Source organism: Bombus vancouverensis, chromosome 2, assembly GCF_051014615.1.
Source record: "Bombus vancouverensis nearcticus chromosome 2, iyBomVanc1_principal, whole genome shotgun sequence".
Taxonomy (NCBI): Eukaryota; Metazoa; Arthropoda; class Insecta; order Hymenoptera; family Apidae; genus Bombus; species Bombus vancouverensis.
The window spans coordinates 16,310,519-16,337,729 of NC_134912.1; the positions used below are offsets into that span (position 1 = coordinate 16,310,519).

The following is a 27,211-nucleotide window of genomic DNA, read 5'->3' on the forward strand; positions in this document are numbered from 1 at the left end:
CAAGCGTAGCGAGCGCTTAAGCGAATCGTTGCGTCAAGCAGTTTCCGGGAAGTCCTGATTTTACCATGATTTTTCGTCATTTACAGTACTTCGTTAGAGCGAGTCAATTTTATGGATCTGTTCCTTTTAAGAAATTACTTGCAGTAAAACTTTATTTATCTGAGCACCATTTATCTGGTGTGATCTGATCCGAACAAAGTTTTAATTACTGTCCGATTAAACCAACTTCCGCTAATTAAGCTCACTTATCTAAAACTGAATTCCTATTATACGAACTATAGATGCTTCTAACGTAGAGTCAGACGAATGGAATTCCGATCTGCAACTTATAAAGCTGATTAATTATTTTGAAGATGGTCGTTGACCCAAATTTTTCCATTATCTTCTTTTTAATTGAACACGGTTTGGAAGTGGCTGTAGAGTGATTACTAGAATGATTAATAGATCTAATGACTGCTGGAGAAAGAATTTAAAAGATAATTTTTTAATTCGATAATGTCTTGTCCGTTTAAAAGTATCGCAGAGTAAAATAAGAATGATATGCCGCGAAATGATTTCCTCGATTTAAATAAAATCAATCTTTGCCCGTAGAGAATGAATAGTGGTATTTATTGAATATCGAATGTGAATATTTCATTCGTACAACATGTATCTAGAATTTGAGAGGTGAAATATTTCCCATAAATCTTGAGCTTGATATTTATAAACGATCCTGTAGTAAACGATCATAGTTTACGAAAACTACATCTCTTTATTTTTTATTTAATTCAAAATATCTAACCATTATACATAAGCAATAACCTGCATAATATAACTTTACCTGCAAATCAAAGAAAAAGAAAAAAGGTTTAAGAGGAATTTCAAATATTTCAACGTATTTTGAAAAAATGGAAAACAGGAGACTCGATATAGGACAATTTAAACTAAGCGGAACGACACATTGAACAACGCTGCTAAAATCGCAAAAATACGATAAAACTACGTTACGATCATTCTTTCGAAAAAAAAAAAAAAAACGATATATCCGACTCAATCTCAATCTTTTTTTACCAAACAACGCGAATTTCCAGAAACATATAGATAACGAGTTTACCATTTTTAAGAATAAACCAACTCTACGTTACAGTCTCCTTTCGCCCACTCTCGAACGTTAACTCGTCCATTCGGAGATACAACATCACATACATCGAAACGTGTCACACTCTGTAACTCATAATCATCAGGAAACACGTCGAATCACAAAACAACGATTGCTTCTACAAACTCAGTTACGCTTTTTAATTAAGTGACCATCCATCGATATTTCGACGGAGACACTGCAGAGTGGACGAGAAACGTTTCCCTGTCGTGGCTGATCGAGCAAAACGAGCACGGCGTCCATGGTGCGCACCATATTTAATCGTGCATCCGCGGTGACTGAGGTGAGCATTTAATCAGCCAGTTAGCTTAAGTGGCCATTGTTCCAACGCGCGCACTATCCGCTCGTTCAGCCCGCATTATAATGCGCTAGACACACCGATAGACGACAGACATGCGTGAGAGGTGAATCATTCCGCGTGTATTTTCGAAACGACCAGCAAACCATCGTCAACGAACATGCCCGGTGCAAGCATCGTCGCTCGAACCAACGTCTCGTCTGGTTTCTTCTGTTTGCGTGCGTCCGCCCGATGTTCTTAGCCTTCTCGCATTCGTGGAAGACGAATACAGTTTCTGACGAAAGTATTCGAATAGTTGTATAGTAACTTGTATAGTATCGTAATGTCTATTGTAACGCGTCATACGACGAGTCTTATACGGAACGTTATGTGGAAGAACGTTAACGTTGTAACGAGACTCGAACTGTCACGATTATATCCGTAAGATTGGAGAGAAATTTGAAAATGAACATAGAAACTACAAGATGCATAGTGCAAGAGATCATAAAAATATCGAACTGCTGAGAGAGAGAGAGAGAAAGTCGAAATTTTATTTTTCTGCGACTAAGTATAATATCGCGGAAAAGTGAATGTGAAAAATGGGACGGGGATTTGAGGATCAGAAAAATGATTACCGTATTACGATAAATTCGTTGAATGTTCTTTAAGCTTTTTATAATACGACGTAAAACGATACTGAGAAGATTCTATTGTGAAAAGCTCCGCTTGCATAGTAAACACCGTGAGTCACATGCGTCCCACGTGATACGCTGTTTTCTTACGAATCGTCGACATTCGCGTACGCTTTTCGATAAACGTCAATATTTTCATGAAAAATGTTCAAAGAAAAGAAAATATCGGAAGAAAAATAAGGAGATTGGAAAGTTGGAGGAATTCTTTTTGAAACGTTTCGCGGTTCAAGTGTGCCGCTTAAACATCGTGAATATCAGATCGTTGTGGTCACAGTATGCTTGCAAAGCACACCAAGGTTTAGATTACCATTTCCTATAAACTTTGCTGCGTTTTGTAATACTGAGACACTTCGTGACACATAGAGGAATACTGAAACGTCGGTTCAGCGGTTGCACGACGGGTTCGCCAGTGGAACAATAGAAGCAAAGATGTAAAGATTAGAAATCTACTTTTGTGTTAACCGTATTAAATAACTGAATTGGTTGCGATCAACATTTCTGGATAGATAAAAATTCGAAAAATATTTAACAGTTGACTTGGTCGTAAGAAAATTCCGAGGAAATTGTTAAATGATAAATAACTTGTATAAAATCGTGTTTCAAAGATAGACTGAACGCATTCGCTACTAAAAAGAATAAAAAATTATTAAACTTATTTTAACACGCTATCCGTTGCTTTTTTGTTTCTTTCAATTTAAGTCTCACTTTCTCGAAGTGCGCAGAACCAAAAACGCAATAATTGCGCCACGCAACGTTATTTATAGATAGCGAATAAATTGCATAATTAGATAATTGAAGCGGCGCAACGTATGCATCGATAGCGACGAAAATATTCCAAAGTCGTCGCAGAAACAACAAGAAATAATACGAAATAATAAAATTCTTTCTTAACGCCTAGTTGTAGCTAAAATTACGACTTACGCGTGTGAATTTATATATTGTAGTAACTTCATGCTACGCTGCATGGTTGGAATAAAACGATGACTTTACGATTGTTTCTTTATCATTGATGATTTGATTTTTTAGAGGAATCTGGTTGTAATATAGACACAATATCATTACATACGTTTGCAACGAACATGTGAATAATAAAGTGTATGCAAGAGCTACTTGCGATTCTATTCAGGACATTTCTGTTTCATATTCAGAACGTAGAATGCTCTATTATATCAAAGGGTTCTAATGAAACGCTATTGTCTGCAATTTGAACGAACACGTGTTCTAAGAAATAATTCGATCGATCACGTATGTACGTACGTATCTCTGTCGTTAATATAACCAAGAATAGGCAATCTGTTGCTATAGAAAAATCAGCATAATTTTACCACGAAGGATCCTTCAAGACCTAAGGATACCACGCTAAAACGTTCTAAATTATATAGCAACTTATGATCGTAATTTTTCATTCTTTCACGTCGCTAATAATCCATGCTAATTGATGCAAATTATGACTATAAATAATGAAAAATAAAAATAAAAAGGAACGTCTACAAATTTACTAACAACTGGAAAATTACGAATCCTTTCTTCGATATTGAAACTTGGCGAATGTGTTTGAAATTCACGATACGTGCATCGCCAAACAAAATATAGAAAATCATCCTTGTACAATACTTTTCTGCAACAAAGCCTCCTCTATCTGATCCTACAAAATGAAATTCCGTCGTTTCCTGCTGAATAATCGGGGGCAACATCGACGAGACAAATCTGTTGCACGATCAAACATTGAATAATTCAACTGGAGTTTATCCTTGGTCGGTGTCTATGACGAGCGCGTTATGTCACGCGAAAATATATTGCGCGGCCGGACATACTAATACAAGAATCGTTATTACGTAAGTATGAATAGCCACGTTTTATTGTCTGGTTTTCGAATTTCGAGCAAACCGTGTCGCGCGTCCACCGTGGAATCGAACTTTCACGTCGAGTATCCTCTCGAGCTAAACACAATGCGCTCATTCAGCAAACATTTTACAGCGTAATTATAGATTATCGTGCTGTTTCCGATATCGATCTCTTTCAATGGTTTTACGCTCTCGTTTAAATATCATTTTCAATGTTCCAAGAACAATTAGTTTTCACTTTCAAGTAAAAAAATGGGGACAGTACGAATATGGCACTGATTGATCGAGTTATAGAATCAGACGTCGTAAAAAAGTCTTCGTACACTTTGCGCAGGGCTACTTTGATACAAACAAAGTTGCATAACACGTTTATTAAAAAAATACATATACAGGGTGGTTGGCAATTGGTGGTGCAAGCGGAAAGGGGGTGATTCTACGCGAAAAAAGAAGTCGAAAATGTAGAATAAAATTTTTTTTTTAATTTTGTTTTTTTTTAATTTTTCCATCGAGACAACGATCTACAGTGAGAGTCGTTATAACGTACCGCACGCGTACCGAGCGAAAATTCAAAGTCGATTTTTTCGAAAGCAAAGCCTTAAACGAAAAATTTTTATTGTATATTTTCGACTTCTTTTTTCGCGTAGAATCACCTCCTTTCCGCTTGTACCACCAGTTACCAACCACCCTGTATATGTGTGTATGTGTATATATATTCTACAAAAATTATATTTCGATTATTTAATTATTATTATTATTATTTAATTATTATTATTTAATGTTCAACGTGTTAAAAGTATTTGACACTGAGAGGATTAAATGAGCTATGTATTGATACGTGTTAAATACGAAACGGTTCCTTTTCGTCGGCTTGGTACAAAACGCGCCGAATCTTTAATGAAATTTCGTAGAATCGTATCTCCATGAAGGTAGCCCTTTTTTATAGAGTACATAAAAACTTTGGCGAGTCACCGTATTTATTTGCACTTTTACGGAAGTATTTTACCCACTAAAACGATTATTTTACAAGGTAGCGTACGATATAATTTAATCGTTTTCTCAGCAAACCGGAAAAACGCGTAATAGGTAGCTATGATTCAGAGAACCTTGACCAAGTTGAGAGTTGAAATGGAATAAATTAAATGGAATATTTGTTTTCATTTCCAATCGTTTAGCGACTAATTAATTAAAATGACGAGTGATGTTCGTTAATTTGCTAATTGCAATCTTTATTGAACACTCGTGATCTCGTCATCGGATAATTAAAAAGAAAGAAGTGAAAAACAAAAAAGATATAAAATGATGTTCATTGATAAACCAACGAAAGAACGCGGTAAACGAGGTCGGCTTACAAAGTGGCCATTCATTATGAAAGCTAGACCAAAGCGTTTACGTATCAAACGCTGTACGCATGTTGTTCAATAGTAACCGCAAAATTGATTAAATACTCGGGACACGGTACATTAAAATTTATTACTAGTAAACGAAGCTGTGAAATTACTCCAATCCCCGATAATACTATTAACTGTGACTAAATATTGATATATCTATTACATACATGTATATCGATCAGACTTTCGCGCTAATATTAGCCGTAGAAGCCAACGAACGAGCTTCGTGAATTACGAACAAATTTCTACGATATCGTAAATTCAAAGTAATTTCACTGTATCGCTATTGCTCCAATAGCTCGTCGAAGAACGCGTACAACAATCGGACGAAGATGCGTAGAACACAGGCAGAAAAACGCGATTTAGGTTTCCCACGAATACTCGTTAAATCTGAAACTTTTTCTTGAAATATACGTAAGAAGTACTTGCTCGTGCTTGAATTTCAATTGATCGCTGTGCTTGAAAATTCGCCAATTCTTACGATTCAGGACGCACCCCGTGGGAACAGACAGCCGGTATCTATGCAAATGCTTGCGAAACTACCAAAAGCCTGACGAATTTCTCATGAGGTGAATCGTAAGGGAAGCCAACCTCTTATACAGCTGTTCCTTGTTAGCCATGGCAATTAGCGAGAACGAACGGAAATTCGGCGACGTGGATCGCACGCATCAGCGACTCAGGTGGCGTCGAGACCAAGGGGAAGACGCAACGTGACCACGGCTCGAATAATAAACTTTCCGATTGCACGCCAGTCCACTGTACTACCATCTGGAAGGACATACTTACGTAGCATAATTTTTGGTATCGACCGAACGTTTACTATGGTGTGGCGCTCCTCTGTCCCACGCCATTCTATTGGCTTGGCAACTAAGTGATCGCGGATTTTGTCGTTACCGCCTAATGACAAAATCCGCAATCTCTTAGTTGCCAATCCAACATTTACACCGAGCTATAATCAAAAAAATGGCGTAACTCTCTATAATTGAAATTTTATTTCTTTATGGGAATAAAAATGATTTTAATAATATATATTATAAAATAAATTAATACAATCATTGCAAGAAAATTATTTATTAAATATACATCGATATACAGGGCGGTTGGTAACTGGTGGTACAAGCGGAAAGGGGGTGATTCTACGCGAAAAAAGAAGTCGAAAATATAGAATAAAAATTTTTTTTTTAATTTTTCCATCGAGACAACGATCTACAGTGAGATCCGTTATAACGAGACGCGATAAAGTGCACGCGTACCGAGCGAAAATTCAAAGTCGATTTTCTCGAAAACAAAGCCTCGAACGAACAATTTTTATTCTATTCTTTTTTCGCGTAGAATCACCCCCTTTCCGCTTGTACCACCAGTTACCAACCACCCTGTATATACATATTCCAACATCATCACGCCACTTTCACGGTCTTCGGCAGAGTTGCAAACTCAAACGTCGAGCGGAAAGCGTATCAACACGCGCAATAACGTTCGAAGGAAGCCATTATCCGATCGTAAAAGTTGAGCGCAAAGAACGAGGATGATCGAGTGGAAGTAAAGCGAAGAGTAAACGCGCAACGAGTTCATCTCGCGAGATTTCCAGGATAGACGCAAGGGAAACGATGCGATAGCAGGTATCGAGCGTTGGAGAGACGACGACGCGGTGTTATTCGCTTTTCACACAAAATACTAGCCTGCAATCCTTTTGTTACGAGCGATAAAACGCGCAGTGTAGTTTCGGCATCGTTTGATAGGGAAGGGAAACGCGGTTGCTTGCTCGCGGCGCAAATCAACTCGTTTCTATCGCAACCGACTAACGAATGGCTAACCATACATCGAACATGCTATCCAATGGGTCGATTGAATCGCTCGCAGCAAATTCATTGGTCACGATTTGCGAAAGTCGATTCGCGATGGACTCCTAACGCGATACTTACAGCGCTGTACAGGTACAAATTTAAATTCCGCCGCGTTCTTTTCATCGTTTTCGACTCAATCGTATTTTTCTAGCGTTGAAAGGTATCTCAAGTTCGAAGAAAATATGATAAACGTCTTATCGATATATTAGGTCGTCCGAAAAGTTTCTTTCGTTTTATAAGGAAATAATGGATGCACAACATTTCCGTTTTCTATTATTTTATCGAATCACGTATGTTACATTTTCTTCTATCAAAATAAAGATCACAACGTTCGACAGATTAGGTTTCATGTTTGTATAAAGATGCACCGTTGTTAAAGACGGGTCTGTAAAAGAAAGACACTTTCCGGACAACCTAATATTAGCGTGATTTCTCCCTTCGATTTTACGTTAAACATTTTCTTAAAGCGTCGTGAATCCGATTGTTTGATCAAAACGAGACTGACATTGAAATATAGAAATACGAATATCGTAACAGGGTTGTGTATCCCGTGAACTGTTGGGAAAGTTGAATATCTATCTTCTACTATGCGTATACCGAAAGTATTTGGATAGTTGCCATAAAATATTTTTATCGAATATATCCCGTGTATATTATGCGAAACTTTTTGAAATTTCATTAGCAGAATGTTGAAACACGAGATTCGTAATATACAATGTCAGACTATATCGCGTCCAAAATCGATCACTGTTCAAGGCTATTGGTGACCGTACCACCCTCCACTATAACGTTTTATTACTTTATCGTTCTATTTCATCTCTTTTCTCTCGTATTTGTCTTACCTCGTGTTCGTTTCCCAGACGCAGAAGGCAAGGTTGCACGCTGTCTGTCTAACACGTATCAGGTAACAATCGAAGCGCGTATAGAGGTTGCGAAGGACTGGATCAACCATGAGTTGTCATTACGATCGAACATCGCAAATACAATACGCGGTAACGAAAATACTCTCGTTTGTAACAGCAGAAAGCTAAGACCGAGTGATGCATACGAATATGGACAAATTATTCGCTACGTTGTTCTTAACAACGCGCTTCAAGCTTATCAAAATTGCTGATATCCTAAGTAATCGCCGATAGAAAATCTTCGTAAGAGTGGTTTTTATTACGAATTCTGCAAATTTGCGAACCAGCCTGCCAGCAAACAGTCGAAACATCGTCGCCGTTGTGATCGGCGACAGTGGCGTACACGCAGGCTAAGTCCCAAGAGAGGAGATTCGACGTTCGTTTTTCGTCCCGCCAAGGAAAACCGCAAGGTGCCTCGCCCCGTTCCACGCGTCTAAAGATATCAGCTTAACAAGAACGACGGGAAAAAAGAGTAATGCTCGTGAGTCTGAGCGACCGTGCCAGCCAGCCACCAGGCAACCAGGACAAAGTGACGAACACAGGGCGTGAAACGGCTGCCCGTAAAACAGCGAACCAGCCTTTCTTTTAATTTGTAACCGGATAAAGCTAGATCGGTGCGCGAACATGCAAATTAATCGAATCTGTAATTTAAGGTAATTAAAACTTATTATATCGACGCTGGTACCAGATACTAGGAGGATGCCCGCGTTAATTATAATAATCGAGAGAACCAAGAGCGTCTAGTCGCAGCGAAGAAAGGCCAGTTTATTAACGGCAAAGTGAATTCTACTAAATCTCCGCGCATCCAGCTCCTCGCCTATTATGCTCGTTGGTATCGCGAATAATTCATAGACTGAATGATTTATTTGTCATTGTCAGTCAGGTGAGGGCGGGCATTTACGAGAAACGCGTGAGAAAACATGGTATTCCTCAAGATTCTCGTTTATCTAGCGATATGGGATTTGCTTTTGGATATAATGCATGATCATATAAATAATGTGAATAATTAGATTAATATACGCAGAGACAAACAACGATACAGTAGAACGACAATTATCTGAAACTTGTGTCGGGAGATGAACTTCATATAGTTGGAACTGATAATAATCATGTACATAGCCGGTAATGGAAAATTCAATGTTGATCTCTCGACAAATGGCAACAAATATTACGACGTCTGTGCACAAATAAACATTCTTCAACTAAATGCATAAAGTATGGTCGATCAAAGATCGAAAGATTACCGCGTTTTCTCCGAGCTGCTCGATTATCTTTAGAAAGAATTCATAAGAATCGGAGCAGCAACTCGATAAGAATCGACCCGTTTATAACTGGAGGACCGAGGATAAAAGACGAGGAACGCTCGGACGTTCAGGTAACAGAGTGTTCAAAGAGACAGAGAGCGAAGTAAATCGGTTCGACGAGCTACGGGGCATCCGATTGGAAAATCAGATCGATCAAAGGAGCCACGTGCTTTTCACGTATAGCCAGCTTCGACAGCGGATTATTCATCGTCGACGATGCAACAAGATTTACATTATCCAGAAGGGCAGATCGTGGCAAAGATATCCGACGAAATTCTCGATCACTGAACCAGCGTGTTCCCCTTTTTCGCGTAATTTATGCAAAGCTTATTCGCGCCGATGTCTCGTAACTGTGCACTATTAATATCCCTGGCACGCGAGGACAGAAGCGAAACCGGGGAAAGAAAAGAAGAAATAAGAAAAGAAAGCGAGGAAAGAAGAAGAAGAAGAGGAAGAGGAAGAAAGAGAAGGAAAAAAGAAAGAGGAGAAAAGAAGAGGGCAAAGAGCACGCTCGACAGATTTGTTCGGAGTGTTTCTCTTTAACAGTACACGTTACTGTACCGTGACCAGCCGTTTTCCATCTGGCGTTACTGCATTACCCCGCGGAAGACTGCGCGCGTTTACGATTTCTTACTCCGAGAAACGGTCACATTCTTTCTTCAGCAAGTGTAACGATATCGTATGAAAAACGGAAGAACGGGACGAAGAAGCGAGAAAACAGCGCATGTACTTCTTCGACGAGGAATTTACTAAGGCTGGAAGCGAATAAACACTTGTTGTTCCACAGTTTTATTCGTTTAAGACGTACATATATATATATATATGTATTAGACGAGATCTACAATCTTGGAAGATGGTTTTAAATGTTAAATTTAGAAAAATAATGCACTCGTATGTGTCTTTGTATTTGTTGAAATCGTGCTTGAGTTAAAGAAAAATTACACAAATATACAGGGTGGATGGTAACTGGTGGTACAAGCGGAAAGGGGGTGATTCTACGCGAAAAAAGAAGTCGAAAATATAGAATAAAAATTGTTCGTTTGAGGCTTTGCTTTCGAGAAAATCGACTTTGAATTTTCGCTCGGTACGCGTGCGGTACGTTATAACGGATCTCACTGTAGATCGTTGTCTCGATGGAAAAATGAAAAAAAAATGAAAAAAAAAATTTTTATTCCACATTTTCCACTTCTTTCTTCGCGTAGAATCGCCCCCTTTCCGCTTGTACCACCAGTTACCAACCACCCTGTATACGTGCTAGTATATTTGTATCATCAAAGGGGTTAATAAATGTACTAAATTCGTCAAGGGCGATGGTTACAAATTATAACTTGCAACGAATTTAAAAGTTTCGAGAATACTCCAATGAAATAATTACAACAATACTCTCTAATTTCATAATAACAGTAAGTAGCTAGCAATTTTCTACGATCCGAACCATGACATTTCTTCGCCTTTTCTCAACCATCTTTGCACGAACTTAAATTTCCCGCCACGTTAGAAACCGTGACACGAGCAAACAAAGCAGAATAATCAAGAATACACGGCAAAGACAATAGGCGCAAAAAAGAGGACAGCTCTCCTTAACAGTTAGGGTATATATGGATTCTAAGCAGATCCTCGTTTACAACTTTCTAACTATCTCTGCCATTGTAACGTAACACGATTCACACGAGACAGAGGTGAATCAGTATCGAAGGCGGTAACGCGAACTTCATAGAGCTCGAACAGAGAGAAGAAAGTATGACGTGACCCAGAAAAATATTAGTCGCGGAGTAACACGCGCTAAGGTTCGAGGATTGATCAAGCTGGCCGTGCACGAAGAAAGAAAGGAAATGAGACGAAAGTGAACGAAAAGAACGATTCGTATAGATATATACAAATAGAAATAAATAATTTATTCTTTATTAATTCTGCTGTGGTCTTCGAATTTTTTATAGTTCGATCTCGCTTGCGTTTCAACCCAGAGGAAGACTTGTGATGTTTTAAGAAAATCGTGCACAGTATCGTGCGTATAAACATGGAAATGCCTATTTGCAAAAAGCCAACTGGTATAATTAATACTAATTAATTGTGATGTTAACACAACCGTATTGCGAAGATTTCTATTTCTACCTTTTCTTTTTGTATCGAATTTAAAAATATATTTCTTGTACTTTGAAAAGCACTATAGAACGGCTCTCAGATGTTTATTTCGAAAAATATATTTATTAATAATTACAAACTAAACTAGATTGAATTTAGCATGAAATACAATGTACAAGAAACGTATTTTGGAATCCTATATTATGGAAGAAAAAATAGAAATAAAACTTTTCATAATACAATTAGTTGAATTTATGTTTCAGTTGTATAAATAAAAGTGAACACATTGAAACATACAGAATATTTCTACCAGCTTGAAGCGCATCTTAATATCTCCAACGATTTCTCTTTTTCTTTTATATGAAATTCTCGAATTTTTTGTCTATATTATCTTTAATAATTCTACACTGTACTCGTGAGCGTTTGAAGACGAAGGAAACGAAGATCGCTGAAACACGAGATAAGAGGAGGTTGCAAACGCGACTTCGTGTATTTTATAAAGGAGCTTCTTGTTCCGCGGTGTAATTATATTTTAAGAGAGCAATTTCTGGAAACTCGTCGACAGGCTACCGCAGGAAGTCGTTAATATTGGGAAGTATTTCCTAACGATTTCGCAGTATGTTTCTTAATGACCGTGGAGTCCGAACAGAATTGCAGTCAGACACGGAAACTCCTTATTCGCATTGACAGCAGATTGAATTAAGAATTCCTGACGCGTTCTAATAGTTATCTAGTCGATCGAGAATATAAATTTACGTATAGAATAAAATTTAAAGTAATATTCCTTGCGAAAAAATGTCTTAATCGTCATTTAGATCAATATGTAGAATATTTCTTAAAAGATAAGTTTCCTTAAGATGTGATAAATGAAATAAAATTAAGTAAAATTCTATCCTCGATATAGCATCGACTAAGCACATTTGACTCTCCTGCGGCTGTTTTTTTTTTTTGTATCGATCTTACTTTAATGATAACCGAGAAAAGGACTTTTAATGTTGCAGGGATATCGAAAAATCATGTATATTAATAACGATCTGTTTCATATTATCCTCGAATTTAAACAAATGTTAAAAAAAAAAATGAATAGAAGATAGCAATTTACATAAATGTAATAGGAGATCAAAGAAGATGGTAAAATTTTATCGAAATAGTAAACAAAAATAGTACTTGCCGTAGATTACATTTCCAACAGTGAATCACTTTATTTTTTTAACAAAGTTTATCTAATCAAATACGTGCTTTTTAAGCGAAATTTCTAAGACGTACCTTGTTCCACTTTATCGTTTACCTTAAAAATATAATTTTTATCAGGAACGCTAAGTATATTAAGAATATTCTTTCGATTATCCAGCTGCAAACAATTTTATCGATATACAGAAGCGAAAAAATCAGTTGAGCAAACAACCTTCACGATGAAAATCTCCAAATCACATGCTAACAAAACCTTCCACGAGATGTTTCTTTTTGTATGCCGCTATTGGCGATAATGCGTAAAAGAATAAACGCAACACGCATACGAGAGACGTAAATGAACTGCTTTACAGATCGTTTCGTTAAAAAGACGAAAGACATATTAAAATAATAAATACTTGGCAGAAGCTGTCCAATTCGAAAGAATTAAAGCGTTTAAAAGTAAGAAAGGAAATATTAAACAAGTCCTTGAAATTCCTTATCATAACCACGATAAAACCACGATTAATTCCGCTGCAGTTGTCGAATTTTTACGACGCAATTTCAATTTCGTTTCAATAAACAGAAGAAACCTTCATTCGTAACTGGTAAATGGAGACGACCTATAAAACTCTAAAAATTTGTATTTTTGTGCTCATGTGGAAAGTACGCGTTGCGAAGTTATTGATCGATGTAGTTTCATCGTTATTAATATATGTATAAGTCACAATACCGTCTTACGTGCATTTTTAAACATTTCTAATATCTACGCTATAGTACGATGTACACGCAAAACGACCACTATACCAACTACGTTTAATGAAAGATCTACTTTTTACGAAAAATCTTCACATAAGATTGAAATAAGAAGATACGTGTATTAACAACGATTTAATCGAAAACGACTGAGAAGTGGGAAATAAAATATTCGCATCAACGCAACGTCAATATTTAGCGGGTTTAATGGGAATGCAGATACGTAACGATTTGTCGAAAAGCAACAGATAATCCTACACAGCATGCAGTTTCTACGATGTCTTAATCCGAACGCGTGTAAGATCGATCATAAAGCTAGCAATCTGGAAAAGCAATTCTGTCCTTCGCGAAGTGCTAGATACGTGTATCCGCGAACGCTTTAAATCGCATTTGGGTCACGTTGGATATCGCCTTCGGTTTCGCACTTCGTCTCCATTTGTGGCAACTCGCTCGAATTTAACCGCGCGTCTACATTTTCCTGAAATGCGTCGTTAAAACGCAACATTTCTCGTTTTTTGCTTTAATATGAAATACGCCATTAATATGAAATATTCGCGTACGTAGCCACACCGAAGTGCGATCTAATAATTGTACAATTGTAATAATTATAGTATCAATTAGTTAACTTCCATTGGTACGAAATAAATTTCCCTTAATAACGTTCTTATGTTATAGTCGAGTTCCATCGCAACGGGAATGTCTCCTTTCTGTGCAAAAGAATGCTGAGTTACAAGGAATTGCGAAGAATGTATCGCTATTCCGAGATTTTTTCCCGAACGCTAAGGCCTGGTAATATGAGTCACGCTGCAATGGCGAGCAGCACTCTTGAAAATCTTACTAATGAGGCTCGATACTAAAATATACAGAGGATCTCTACCGTAACGAGATCTTGATTTTATACGTGATAAAATGATTATCAAATTTAATTGCTCTGGTTGAATAGGATAGGATAAATCTTAGCTTAAAAATTACCAACGAATGGTTGAGTTTGTTGCGTGATATTAAAATTTGCTCTTGTACCTTTAGTCGTGGCATACGCAATAAAAATGTTAGTCGTGTACTCGAGCGGATCATATCATTTAAGAGGAAGAACTTAAATTTAATTTTGTAGAAAATTTTAATCCAAGTGAACGTACGTTCTACCATGTGTATTGCGCATCTTCACGTTATATTTCCAGAGTTGTTCTTGTACAACAGAATGATTTGTGAAACAGATGCTCTTATATTCCAAAGCTACATAGTATAGAAACGCGATATAGTTTGTATAGAAACTATGGAATATGGATCTTCTAGATATATGGTTCTGCTGACTCGAGATTCTTACAGCATCCGAGGTCTTAGCCATCAGTCTGAAAGTGTTAGTACGTTTCAACGAAGATAATTCGCAGTATGTTCGGGATAAAAAGGGGAAATTAATGCAGAATCTCCGATGCATATTTAGATCTATGGTAATTGATATTCGCATAAATACGTATAACAAAGAGTATCGACTTTAATCAATTCTTGTGATCTACTCTAATTAACTCGTATTTCGTATGAAAAATAGAAAGTTTGCTGAAACATAGCCTGTGTAAATGTATCTATGGTAACCTTTGAGTGTAAACGTGTGCCGGGCTCGAACATGAAAAGCTTACGTTCGTACAGTAAGGATTAAATATGATATTTATTATTTTTACAATTTTATCTAGTTTACGACTTGATTGAACATAATTCGTAATAAAGTAATAAAACACGATAAGTTAAGCGCCCGACAAATCTTTACGAGCTTACAATTTATAAAAAAGATATTCAAGCCTTACCTATATTTTAGATTGATTGTCCATCCTCTGGATACGTTCCCCTCTGAAACAATAATAAAAATCATTCGATTACATTGATAATCAAATATTAAAAGAATTTACATACGAGAAGAATTTTAAAAGTATTTCAAATAAATTCTACTATAAAACCCGTACAAGAAATTGTTCTCGTTACGCTTAACGAACAGTTGCTCGTAATTTCGCTTGGACTAAAACTAGCGAAGTTCCTTGTTAGAAATTCATAAAAAAAAAAAAGAGTCGATCGCCAGGTAACGCGATTTTAAATAGCAAGGAAGATTAGGAAAGAAGCATGTCATAACAAATTTATTGAATCTAACTATAGACGAGACTCTGCGTTTCACCGAGATGCTCAATTGCTAATTAAAATACCGAACAAAGCAAAAATAAATGCGACCATCGAAGCAAATAACAAACAGACGGAGCCTTTTTTCCAGGTATTCGGCCAGATATTCGCATGTGAATTAAATTTGAGCATTTAAAACTCGAGGATAAATACATAATTATTAACTATGTAAATAAAGTGGTATTATCAGTAGCTTGAATTATAGAGGCAATATGTTTGTTAGTTTTTAATCAACGCGTTTCAAAACATTTTGCATCTACAAAGATGCTAACCTCTTTACAAACAATTAAAAGAATTCTATTTCGTAAATTTTATTTACTATTATTTGAATAAATTTCAACTTTTATTTCGTTATTACGTTGTACATTATACAAATGCGATGGATAAGTTGAAAATATTCAATCGAAGATAATGTTACATCTTCTAAATACTTTTAAATGCTTTTATGCAAAATAGTAAAAAAAAACTCTCATTTAAATGAATCATTTAATTACATCGTTATGCAATTTCCTTCTAACTTGCTTAAAATTCTTGAAACTAACGAGTCTATTTTCCATCCATAGCAAATGAAAGAATTAAATTACATGTGAAGTAATTAACAATACAATTACAGAATAAACGGCATGTTTTATTGGATAATAAGATAACACTTTTCCTAAATTTCATTATACGATCAGTTTCATGAACTGAATTAAATTTTCATTTACTTTCAATAACTCGCATATTCATTACAACCACATACGATCGAGATATACAATCTCGAAAGAAAGGCAAATAGCGAATAATATTTGCACGATGTAAATAAACAAAATCATTATAAACGTGTCATACCTATTTTCCATGCTAACTGATGGATATTATATTAGATCAAATTATATGTAACGAGTATAATCTTTAACATTTTTCATAGGCAATTAACATAATTTTCCCAACCCATTGAAGCCACGTATATTTATCCCTTAGTTAAAATATCTGATCCGAATTTCTCTTTCATTTTTTAAGATACGTTGAAATACTTACTACCGAAAAAGGGAGAAAAGTATAGAGTTCATATACAAAAGTGTAACAGTTCATTATTACGAGCATTAGTTGACTATGAATTCTATTTCAAAAAATGATTAAATTTCGGATTTGTTTTTGTTAGTTTATACAAATTAATGAAAAGTAAAGTTGCTTCCTTATCGCAGCTCTTATAAATACAAATAGATCTATCGCTTCAACTCGAGAAATGGAGCAAATATAAGCAATAATACGTAGGAAATAAATTTTTTTCTTCATAAAATTCCACGTACTAACTGAGTGAACATAATTTTCATAAAGTAATCGATTCCGTTGGCATTTTTCGTAATAGAGAGCAGTATCCGGCAGTTTGATCATTCGGAGCAAACGTCTCGTAACATTCAGCGCAAGGTTGCGGTCGCTCCCTCTCACTCGGCTTCAGAAGCGCTGCTTAAGGCTGAATTAATTAGGTAAGAAACACGCATGAGAGAATCGTTGATGTTTCGGCCGCGAAACGGCACAGCGGGAAACCGCGGTGTTTTTCTTCGTCGGCGAGAAAACGCATCCGTGTGTGTTCGACGCACATGGAAAAATATAACGTAATAACCCAAGGAGGAAGAGCAGCCCATTTACAGCGTACAATTAAGCATTGTGACTGAATTATTCGACAAGAATACCGTGTACCGTTCGTTAACTGTGTAATTAGCCAATAGTTAATTGCCCGGGTTCGCATGAGCTGCTTCACTCGCCTCGGAAGCGTATTAACCCTTTACACTCCGATTTTGTCCCGGCTAAACTTTTCGATGGTAACTCCAATGTTTTTTGGCACGTCGCACACACGTATAATGAAATTTCAGTTTCAAATGATATGTTGTATTCTTTGCACGAAGTTATATTTTTATGGTTTGAAATCTTGATCATTGTGTACTTTATTATTAATCACCAACCGTCTCGAATAATAAAAGCATAACTTCCTGTAAAGAATAAAATATACGGTGTGTGTACATATATATAATATTTATTATTAATTATTAATTTAACTGATTTAAGTTAGAATAGAATAGGAAATCAACAAAAAGTTCTTATAATCATGAAATATTAAAAATTAAGAAAGACAAATATAATGGAAGTTAGGTCTGTTTTAGTCTTTGTAAATGTAAATATGATATAACTTGTTTTTAATAAAAATAATAGAAAATTTTTAAATAAAGAAATTACTTTGTAGTAGAAATTAACAATTAAATATTCTCTTCATCTTCGCCCGTTATGTATGATGCTTGCATATTATATAGATATGTTGTGTACTTTATGATTTTGTGCTAAAATTTTATCACATACAATTATTAAATTATTAAATTATAATTAATTATAAAATGTGCCTCATTTACATCATATATCTCTTCAGGAATGTACGTCATTTAAAGCATAGAGAACATAAAAATACCTTTTGTTGGCAGTTCATAATTTTATTGAAGAAAACGTCCCTGCACCCCTCATAATGGATACAGAGAAGGGGATAATTTTATGATGGTTTTATGACCATTGGCATCTTTTTAGTTTCCGCATTATTCTCTCTTTATTGCTCAATTCATATTTTGTCGGAAATTCTATGGTACAATTATTACTGCTGTAGCTGAAAGATGTACTGAAAGTATAATAACCAGTGTGTATGCCTGGGTGGAGTACTTTAAGCACAATTCATTACACGATAGTTTTCTATCTTCCTCTCTGTGTTTTCTTATTTTATAAAAGGAAATGTATAATGTCAAACACTAAAACGCGGAGAAAAGGACGTATTCAAGGACAGAAAAACCGTGGCGGGAAAATTGGAATGCAAAGGACACGTGTACACCTCGACGCGCCACGATTATCGCTGACCAACAAACTGACAGGAACGTACCGATCAAGCTGTCTCTTTGGGGTGGTTTACATGATTCGAGCGCCGGTTGACATAACAGAAGCTACCCTTTTCCAAATTATATGAAATTCATATATTTCCAAATATATGAATATGATTTCGATCAGGTAGTTTCGATTACGTTGGAAAGTATTCGTTGCGCTACATTCGTTTACTGGTACGGCTTCTGATGCGGCATTGCTTCAATGATAGCATGTTTCATACATAGGCTCCAAATTTAATTATCGATTCTGCTAATAACGTTCGTTAAATAATAGTATAACATATCAATTGTTTAACTTGATACATTCTATGCTTGAAATATCAAATCTTTTTGTCTTGTATCGATAATTAACGATAAATGTGAACGCACATGTTACATAATACGTTATTATGGAAAAACAGATTAAGCAACAACACGAATATAAATAAAGTGAAAAGAAAGCTCTGAGACAAATCTCTTTTATTTTCAAATTTTGTATCGAACCATAATTAGTCGAAATTTCGAAAAGTAAAGTTAAGAGACAGCTCATGGACATCGCGTAACCTCGACAAATCTTCGATGCACTAAAAGGATATGTTTCGTGCATGCATGTGCTATTTTTTGCGGAAATGGATGTGCCGAAAGGTAAGAGACGATATTGTCACCGAATCGATACGAGATGTTGGAAATTACTAAGAAACGTGCTATTTCTCTGTCATTCGGTACATTTAGAATGCAAGAGCGTATGTCATTTAAATAACGCCCACTTTTAACTTGAGAAGGTGAGAGTAACAATTCAAAGTATAATCTTCGATCGACGTTTATCACTTGTACAATTGGGAACATTGTTATTACTATGTGGTAGAACGATTAAACAACTATCATCTCGCCAAATATACGCAATAAGAAGACGTTATAAAATCGTAAAATTGATGAAATTTTAATGTATAACAGCATCGCAAGAATTTTATCCTGCGCGCGAATAAATATAAATTACGCTTACCTACTTTATCGAATACTCGGATTTTGTTAGCGGACCTGCGAATAAACACAGGAAGCACAATAACACTATGTCACATGAACGAATATTCGTAAGAACCACTTAAAACAACGATGCAATCACCTCACGAAACGTCACACTCACTTTAGTCGGGCGGCCATTTTGCTACACACAACCCGAGTGAAGAACATTTTGATCTACGAAAGACAGAAGCTTGAAATTAATCTACCACAAGTCACTAGTAACTTTCGTGATACCAACATTATCCAGAGAACTTTTCGATTTAGTAAACAAATCTTATATGTTCGAAAATTGACTGCTATCGTTCAATAACATCATTCGACCTTTCGATGTCGAATTGCGATTATTGCGAATGACATTCCTACTCATGGCTTTTTGAATGTTATCAAATATAATTAGTTTGGTAACTATACGTAACTACGCATGATCATTCTGTTACCGTCTACATACGTTTAGTTGATGACACTTGAACTGCCTGTATCTTGTACTTCATATAATTTTGATTGGATGACTACACCTGTTCTAATGTACTTTTTGAATCAAACCTTGCCATATGGCGATAGCACACACTTAATGCGGAATTAATTTATATAAAAAACTAGTTTATAATTAGATTGCTGAAATGGCGCCGCAATTGCGAATTTTATCTAATGTCATAGAGGTAATTTCTAATATGTCTCTTAATATTTTCTATTTTTTGCTGTGTTGTGACATAAACTTATTTTATAAGTAATGTAATTTTTCAGCGTTTAAAAAATATAAAGGATGGTGTAACAGGTCATTTATATGGTGTTATGTATAATAACACATTGACAGTATTGACATTCAGTGTACATATAGCAGATAATGTTGAAACCAACATAAATCATACGATGTTACAATTACATATGTCAGCAGAAGTATACCTTTGTGGCATTTTACATGTGGGTCAATGTGAAGAAAAACTTTCTGATGCGTTTCAGGTAAAAATATGTTAAATGTAATTCTGCAGAAATAGAAGAAAATATATTTATTTTAATTTATTCTTTTAACGTTTACATGTTATAATTGTTTAGGACATTGATATCACAGATAATCCATTATTTTTGAAGTACACACATGACAATTTAAAGATACAGGCATATTTTTATATTCATTTAAAACTTGAACCTGTTACTGATATAAATGTCATTAATGAGAATGATATTTGTCGAGAATTTATTTATATTAGGTTAAGAGGAAGCCTGCCATTAATTGCACAAAATGATAATATAATGGAAGTGTTAGAAGAATCAAGAAAAAATGTAAGTTATTTGTGTTTTATAAAAAAAAAACTGTTATTATCATATTATATATACTAATTACTTTGTACAGATTGTATCAGGAAAAGTAGGAATTCATTTTCCATCAAAGAATGCTTTCCTTTTTAACAATGAAAATATTGAAAAAGATATATCTTTAAGAGAAATTCTAGACATATCTGATTATGAAGGAAATAAAAATGTGAAAAAAGCTGTGAAAGCTATGGGAATGGAGGTATGTTTTTTAGTATCTTTTATAATATTGCCTATGGCTTTGATACTCTTCAAAAATATGTATTAATTTTATTAAATTACTAGGATGCTGTAAATGCTTATATACTTTTAAAAATATCTGGAGACAGACTTTCTGAAGAAAATGTTAAATATGCTCCAGTACTTCATTATATAAAACGTATTATATTTATATTTTTTAATATTAAATATTATATTCATATTTTTCAATACGCAATGAATGAATTCAAACAAATGTAATATTTATAATATAGGACCATTTAATAGCTTGGAATGTAATTTATTTATTGATACACTATCATTGGTCAACCTCAATGTAAGTTCAGCAGATCTGTATGGCATATTGGTAGAATCCATGTGTCGAAGTATTAAATTGATAGAAAAATGTTTTGAGAATCAACTGCAAAAATCAGAAACATCTATAAAACTTCCAGTACCCATACACTTCAAACCTCAAGGTTTTGGGCATCTGATCACAGTAGTTTATCCAAGTGGTTATAGTGATAAAGAAACAAGTAAGATTTTCCATTTTGTGTAAAATATAAAATTTAATATATTTATATAATATAATATATATGTATATATATCTGATTAAATTTCAGTGGAATATCGTGAAAATTTACATAAAATTTTGGGATTAGATATGACTAGGCCGTATTTTCGTTATGCAAATGCTGTGAAATTTGATAATGATTCACAAACAGAGAGTATACTTAGAAATCCTCACGAAGCAATTTCGATAAATGATGGTACGTTTAATATAGTGATGATATCACATTATATTATATTACAGTATGTTGCACTACATTATATCATATTACTATTTCTATATCTTATCATGAATTTCTTAATTAGATACATTAAATGGCAATCGAAAAGTACAACTTGTACAAGGTTCATATATGTATCATCATTATATGCAAGATAATTTTGATGATAATGGTTGGGGATGTGCATACAGATCCTTACAAACCATTATTTCATGGTTCAGGTAACTTTAATTGTAGGAAATTATAAACTTTCTATCTAATTTTATTTAATTGTAGATTAATCATTACAGGTTACAAGGTTACACTGAAATACCAATACCTTCTCATCGTGTAATACAGAAATGTTTAGTTAACATAGGAGACAAACCTGCAAATTTTATTGATAGTAAACAATGGATTGGCTCTACGGAAGTAGGTTTTGTACTGGAAAGTCTTTTGGATATTAGCGTTAAAATACTCTGTGCATCTACAGGTGAAGAAGTATCATCATTAGCTCCAAATCTACTACATCACTTTCAGACACAGGGTACACCAGTAATGATTGGTAATTAACTCTTCCTCTCTGATGTAAAAATAATCGTTTACTTTTTTAAATTTTATATATAAATAAATTATAGGTGGAGGAGTGTTAGCACATACAATTTTAGGAGTCAGCTATGATCAAATTACTGGAGATGTTAAATTCTTAATTTTGGACCCTCATTATACAGGTCGTGATCATTTACCAAGTATAATAAGCAAAGGTTGGTGTGGATGGAAATCAAAAGATTTTTGGAAAAAAGATGCATTTTACAACATGTGTCTTCCACAGAGGCCAGTATGCATCTGATCATGTTAAATTAAAAATTCAATGCAAGTTATGCATAGTAACACTGGCAATGTTCAGAAGTATTTATTAATTAGAGAATTGAAAATAATGTAATACATATATGTTTGAATACACAGAAAATATATATTATATATAATACATACTAGATTATATATAATATATACATATATATCGCGTTAAAATGGACATACAACTTACACAAAATGTATATGCAAATTCTATTTTGTTATACAACTATTTCCATATAAAAGTTGATGTGTCCACAATTGTTGAGCTGAAAAACATTGTTATTTATATTTATTTTTACTTTATAGTTGATATTAATTGCATATTGAGTGCATTTTTAATATAGTACTATAAACAAATCAGAAAACATAATATTTAATCTTAAGATACAAATAACCATTCCAATTTCCTACACTAATATTCTAAAGTAAACTGTTCCTGTATAAATTGATACTTCTATTCTAAAATTTTATCCTTTCATGATTAACTTTTAGTTTTTGAATAGTTCTTCTTTGTTGAAAACAAATAAAATATATTCTAATTTTTGCAAAAATATTAAATACTACTGTAACAAACCTACATTTAGCTGAAATATGTAAAATATCTATTTTTAGTTCAAAAGATTCATGTACAAACTAATCTTTAACACTTTGTGAATTTGAATTAGTAAATTATCAGCATTCAAGAATGATACCTACAAATTAGTCCTATATATTTCAATTAAAATATATATTTTCGAGAATATTAAAGAATTTAAATGGAGTTACATCTCTTGTACTATATTTTTCCTAAGACTTTTGAATATTTTCTGGTTATATATTCCAAAAGCGAGTGCTCTTCTTTATGGCGTTATCATTACAATTCCTTAAACTCAGTAGAAAATTATTAAGTTAATCACAAATAAATTTACAAATTAAATGTTCAAGCATTTATCTAAATTGTTATTGCTCAAGCAAATGTATTTGATCATCTTCTGTAGCAAAAGAGAGATGCAACTTCCTTTAATAAATTAATTAAAATTAAAAATAATTGCATTGCTAAATTTATTTTTTGAATTCCCCAACAATGAGATTCAGCATTTCAAATATTTGAATATATAAACTGAAAGTTAAATACTTTAACTGCAAAAATACTTACAATGTTATTTCTACCAATTAGGAGATTCTGATTTTTTGTTGACATCTTTACAGAATCAGAAGAATTTTCTATAGATTTTTAATTTATATATATAAATGCAATTAATTGCACTACTTAAGTTCAACATAATTATTATATTCTTAAAAGTTATTCAATATGTATAATGTGATATTAAAATAGCATGTATTACTTGAAAAAAAACATGCTTGTTATAACATCATAGTTGTTATATACTATATTTCTATAGTCCTCAAACAAATTGAAAAATTTTGCAGCTATTTGTAAGTTAGGATGTACATTTTGTAACATATACATTGAATTTTTGTATAAATATATTTAAAAAAATGATTTTGTTAAAGAAAATACATAATTGCTTTTGTTATTTGATCAATATTAAGTAATGTTTTATTTTCAACACATACGTGTGTGCGCAAACACTTGTTTCAATATATAAATGAGATAAAAAGAGCTTTATTTCATATATTAGGCAATAACAATGCAACTATTATAAGCACAATTTGTTTAATATTACATGTTTCCTACAGATTTTTGTAAAATTTGTGCAAAACGATTTGTAATTAAAAGCGAAACATCTATAAATCTATCAACACAATTACTTAAGCATGTTTCTGTTCGACTGTCCAATTTGACTCCTGGCTTATCAACACACTTTTCCCAACAAATATCATTGAATTCGTGGATCTAAAATTACATTATTGCTATTAAAAAAATTTTGATTATAAAACAACAGTATCAATAAAAAATCATGTTCAATATACACAATATACACAATGTTCAATAAATTAACCTCTCTAATGCGTTACAATAAATTTCAAATTTCAAATAAAACAATTCATAAGTAACAAGAACAACATTTTTAGTTTCTGATTATGGCATAAGATCTACTTCACCTGAGCTTGAATTTGTGCCTTTTGCTTTTCAGCCATAAAAAATTCTTGCAATTCTGATTCTGCCAGTTTATTGCCTTCCATAGCATCATCGGCAGCCATTGTTTGAGTATATTGTATTTTTTATAATTTTACAAAATAATTTACTCAATATTTTATAAAATCAATATTTTAATCTTTCCCGCACACACGTGGTCTTAATAATTAGATAATCACCAAAATCATTGTTTACCAGTGAGTATCTAGTACCTTATATACTTCATACAAGGTAACTCTTTTTTACGAATTAAAAGATGTTACTACGTAACTACGTAATACTACGTAACTACTAGTAACTAGTAACATTTCCTGTTATGAAAAATACAATATTTAATTAAATTAGTCAATAATGTGAGATACTAAATACAAAAAAAAATGCATTCAAACTATAACAATAAATATTTAATATTTTAAACTATGATAAAATAGGGCATATTATATTTAAAATATAAATATTTATAACATGATTATACAATAGAATTAATTTTAGATTATCTTTGTGATAGTAGTTGTAAAGATCTAAAAGACCTATTTAAATAATTCATGTAATTTTTTACTAAAATGTATAAAAAGTTAGTAAGCAAGTATAAGTATTTATTGTTCCATTCGTATATATACGTATATCCGTATGTAAGTACAATAATACTTCATAAAATAATAATTCATAAAATATGCAAAAAGAACCATAGTATTATTCAGAGAGTTAAGTTCTTCCTTTTCCTTTTTCCGTGTTCGCCTCCTTACTTTCTTTTCTTGAAAATTTCCCTCTCGTATATCCTAGTGTACTTGTGCTATATTCCTATATTTCTATGTTCATGACTGTATGCTTTGGCATTAAGTTTTTCCTTCAGCATCTCTTCTATCTCCTCCTCTCGTTGCTTCCCCACTTCTAGACCGTTGGATCATACAGAAAGTTAATACACATGAAGTGTTCTTTAACGAAAAAGATAATATTTTTATTGTATTAATACATGTATATGTTTGTGGTTTTTCCATAAATTTGTTTTCACTAAAGCTAAGCCTTCGCATTTTCATAAAAAAAGGAATTAGTTTTCAATTTTGTTATTATATCGAAAAATTTTACAAAAAGTTTTTGATGAAGTCATTACGATATTATATTATGATTTATGATGCTACATATTTGACAATAACAATGCCATTTAATAATTATAAGAATGAACGCCAGATACAAATAGGTATTAAGACTTTAATGATCTTATGTCCTCCTTGGAATATTCGTTTCTTGCGATTATGTCTTGTTCGTTCGTATGTTTGACTTGCTTATTATTTTTCCGATTATCTGGTATACCTTTTTGAAGTAAACCTACGTATGGCAAATACGTTTCATTTTATTTCCTATATAATATAAAATACGGTTAGCTATGAATATATTTACGATACAAATAATTTCAATATATGACATATGCACACACACACATATATAATTATAAAACCTGATGAAGGAAAATAAATCTGAAAATTCATGCACAGCAAATTATAATAAAAAGTCATCTATAAATCAATACATTTATTTGAATTGTGAAAAATTATGTAAAAGGATATCGTAAATTTAGTAAGATTTGCAATTAAGCAATACGTGTATTACTAAAAGAATTCTGTATGAAAAAGGAACATTATAGTTTAAAATTTGAATTCCGTCACAGTCGTTAATATTTGATTAATCATCGAGTCACGCCAGATGTACGAGCCAGATATCTACGGGCCCGTAGCCAAATACTATTTCACCATTCAACTATAAGCGAGGATCTACAGTCCAGCACATCACGTGCAATTGATTATACTACCCGTAGATACGGCCCTGAATACCGGCAAGGCTGCTAGCCGGCGCGGAACGTAGCGGCGCTGCATTTCAGGAACCGTCGTTGACGGCGTCATCGCATCTCTATCGTAGTTGAGTCGTTGCGTTCTAACGATCATATTCCCTCGAGAGAGAGCAACCGAACGGAGTAGGACCGTGTCCTCTAAAGGCACACGTTGGTACCGTCAACGTGACGGGTGCTGTGTGCGCGCGTATTTATTTGATTTGTATGACCATTGACAATGACCACGACCATGGAGGACTATTATGACGGTTCCCGGACATTTTCCTGGCTCGCTGATTTCATCGACGTGCCGATCGATCAGGTGAGAAATTCATCCGAAATTTATATCTCTTTCTGATTTTCTCACGGGCATCCACCTCTCTTATTTACCTTTCTACCGCTCAAAAGGAGGGCGCATCGATCGAACTTTAGATTATTATGGATATATGTCGTTTTTATTGAGTAAGTATCCTTCTTGCTATTGACCTTGTTTTATGTTGTGTATATACTTGACGATGGATTTCATAATGTCAAGGTTAGGGTTCGTTACACTTGGAGCCAACGTTTTTGAGATAGCAACATTGCGAGCTATGTATATTCTCTGGTTATCTTCCGCATAATTTGGAATACGTTTGTTAGATAGTCGGAACAACTATATTGTAACCGCTGGTTTTGTGATTCGAACGGTTAACTATTCGTTAATAAGT

General features: G+C 33.9%; 3 protein-coding genes and 1 long non-coding RNA gene across 5 annotated transcripts in view; 3 read left to right on the forward strand and 1 right to left on the reverse strand.

The window, feature by feature from the left end:
• Positions 1 to 1,536: 1,536 nt before the first annotated feature.
• On the forward strand, positions 1,537 to 6,391 carry LOC143305146 (uncharacterized). The gene is made up of 2 exons (XR_013061858.1): positions 1,537 to 3,942; positions 5,828 to 6,391. It is a non-coding gene; the product is annotated as an uncharacterized LOC143305146 (long non-coding RNA).
• A 13,390-nt stretch (positions 6,392 to 19,781) lies between these two features.
• On the forward strand, positions 19,782 to 24,526 carry Ufsp2 (UFM1 specific peptidase 2). The gene is made up of 10 exons (XM_033326892.2): positions 19,782 to 20,121; positions 20,207 to 20,422; positions 20,516 to 20,743; positions 20,814 to 20,975; positions 21,059 to 21,152; positions 21,247 to 21,507; positions 21,595 to 21,741; positions 21,848 to 21,983; positions 22,053 to 22,306; positions 22,380 to 24,526. The coding sequence occupies exons 1-10, from the start codon at positions 20,083 to 20,085 to the stop codon at positions 22,589 to 22,591; spliced, it is 1,749 nt and encodes a 582-aa protein (XP_033182783.1). The 5' UTR covers positions 19,782 to 20,082; the 3' UTR covers positions 22,592 to 24,526.
• Positions 24,186 to 24,937, reverse strand: Tim8 (translocase of inner membrane 8). The gene is made up of 2 exons (XM_033326896.2): positions 24,646 to 24,937; positions 24,186 to 24,436 (listed from the first exon to the last, which is right to left on the reverse strand). Exons 1-2 carry the CDS (start codon positions 24,742 to 24,744, stop codon positions 24,263 to 24,265), a joined length of 273 nt encoding a protein of 90 aa, XP_033182787.1. The 5' UTR covers positions 24,745 to 24,937; the 3' UTR covers positions 24,186 to 24,262.
• A 1,610-nt stretch (positions 24,938 to 26,547) lies between these two features.
• Positions 26,548 to 27,211, forward strand: part of oys (lysophospholipid acyltransferase 6) — a 32,261-nt gene continuing 31,597 nt past the window's right edge. For both annotated transcript variants that reach the window (XM_033351056.2, XM_033351057.2), the window contains exon 1: positions 26,548 to 26,826. In XM_033351056.2, the coding sequence (XP_033206947.1) occupies positions 26,743 to 26,826 (84 nt within the window). In that variant the 5' untranslated portion in view covers positions 26,548 to 26,742. The remainder of the gene's footprint in view (positions 26,827 to 27,211) is intronic.

What these genes read in the sequence shown, in the direction of transcription:
- Tim8 (XM_033326896.2), bottom strand. Translation starts at nt 24,744, where the DNA reads ATGGCTGCCGATGATGCTATGGAAGGCAATAAACTGGCAGAATCAGAA. An exon ending in AGGCACAAATTCAAGCTCAG is followed by an intron (nt 24,437 to 24,645) that starts GTGAAGTAGATC and finishes ATGTAATTTTAG; the next exon opens with ATCCACGAATTCAATGATAT.
- Ufsp2 (XM_033326892.2), top strand. Translation starts at nt 20,083, where the DNA reads ATGGCGCCGCAATTGCGAATTTTATCTAATGTCATAGAG. An exon ending in AACTTTCTGATGCGTTTCAG is followed by an intron (nt 20,423 to 20,515) that starts GTAAAAATATGT and finishes ATAATTGTTTAG; the next exon opens with GACATTGATATCACAGATAA. An exon ending in AGTACTTCATTATATAAAAC is followed by an intron (nt 21,153 to 21,246) that starts GTATTATATTTA and finishes TTTATAATATAG; the next exon opens with GACCATTTAATAGCTTGGAA.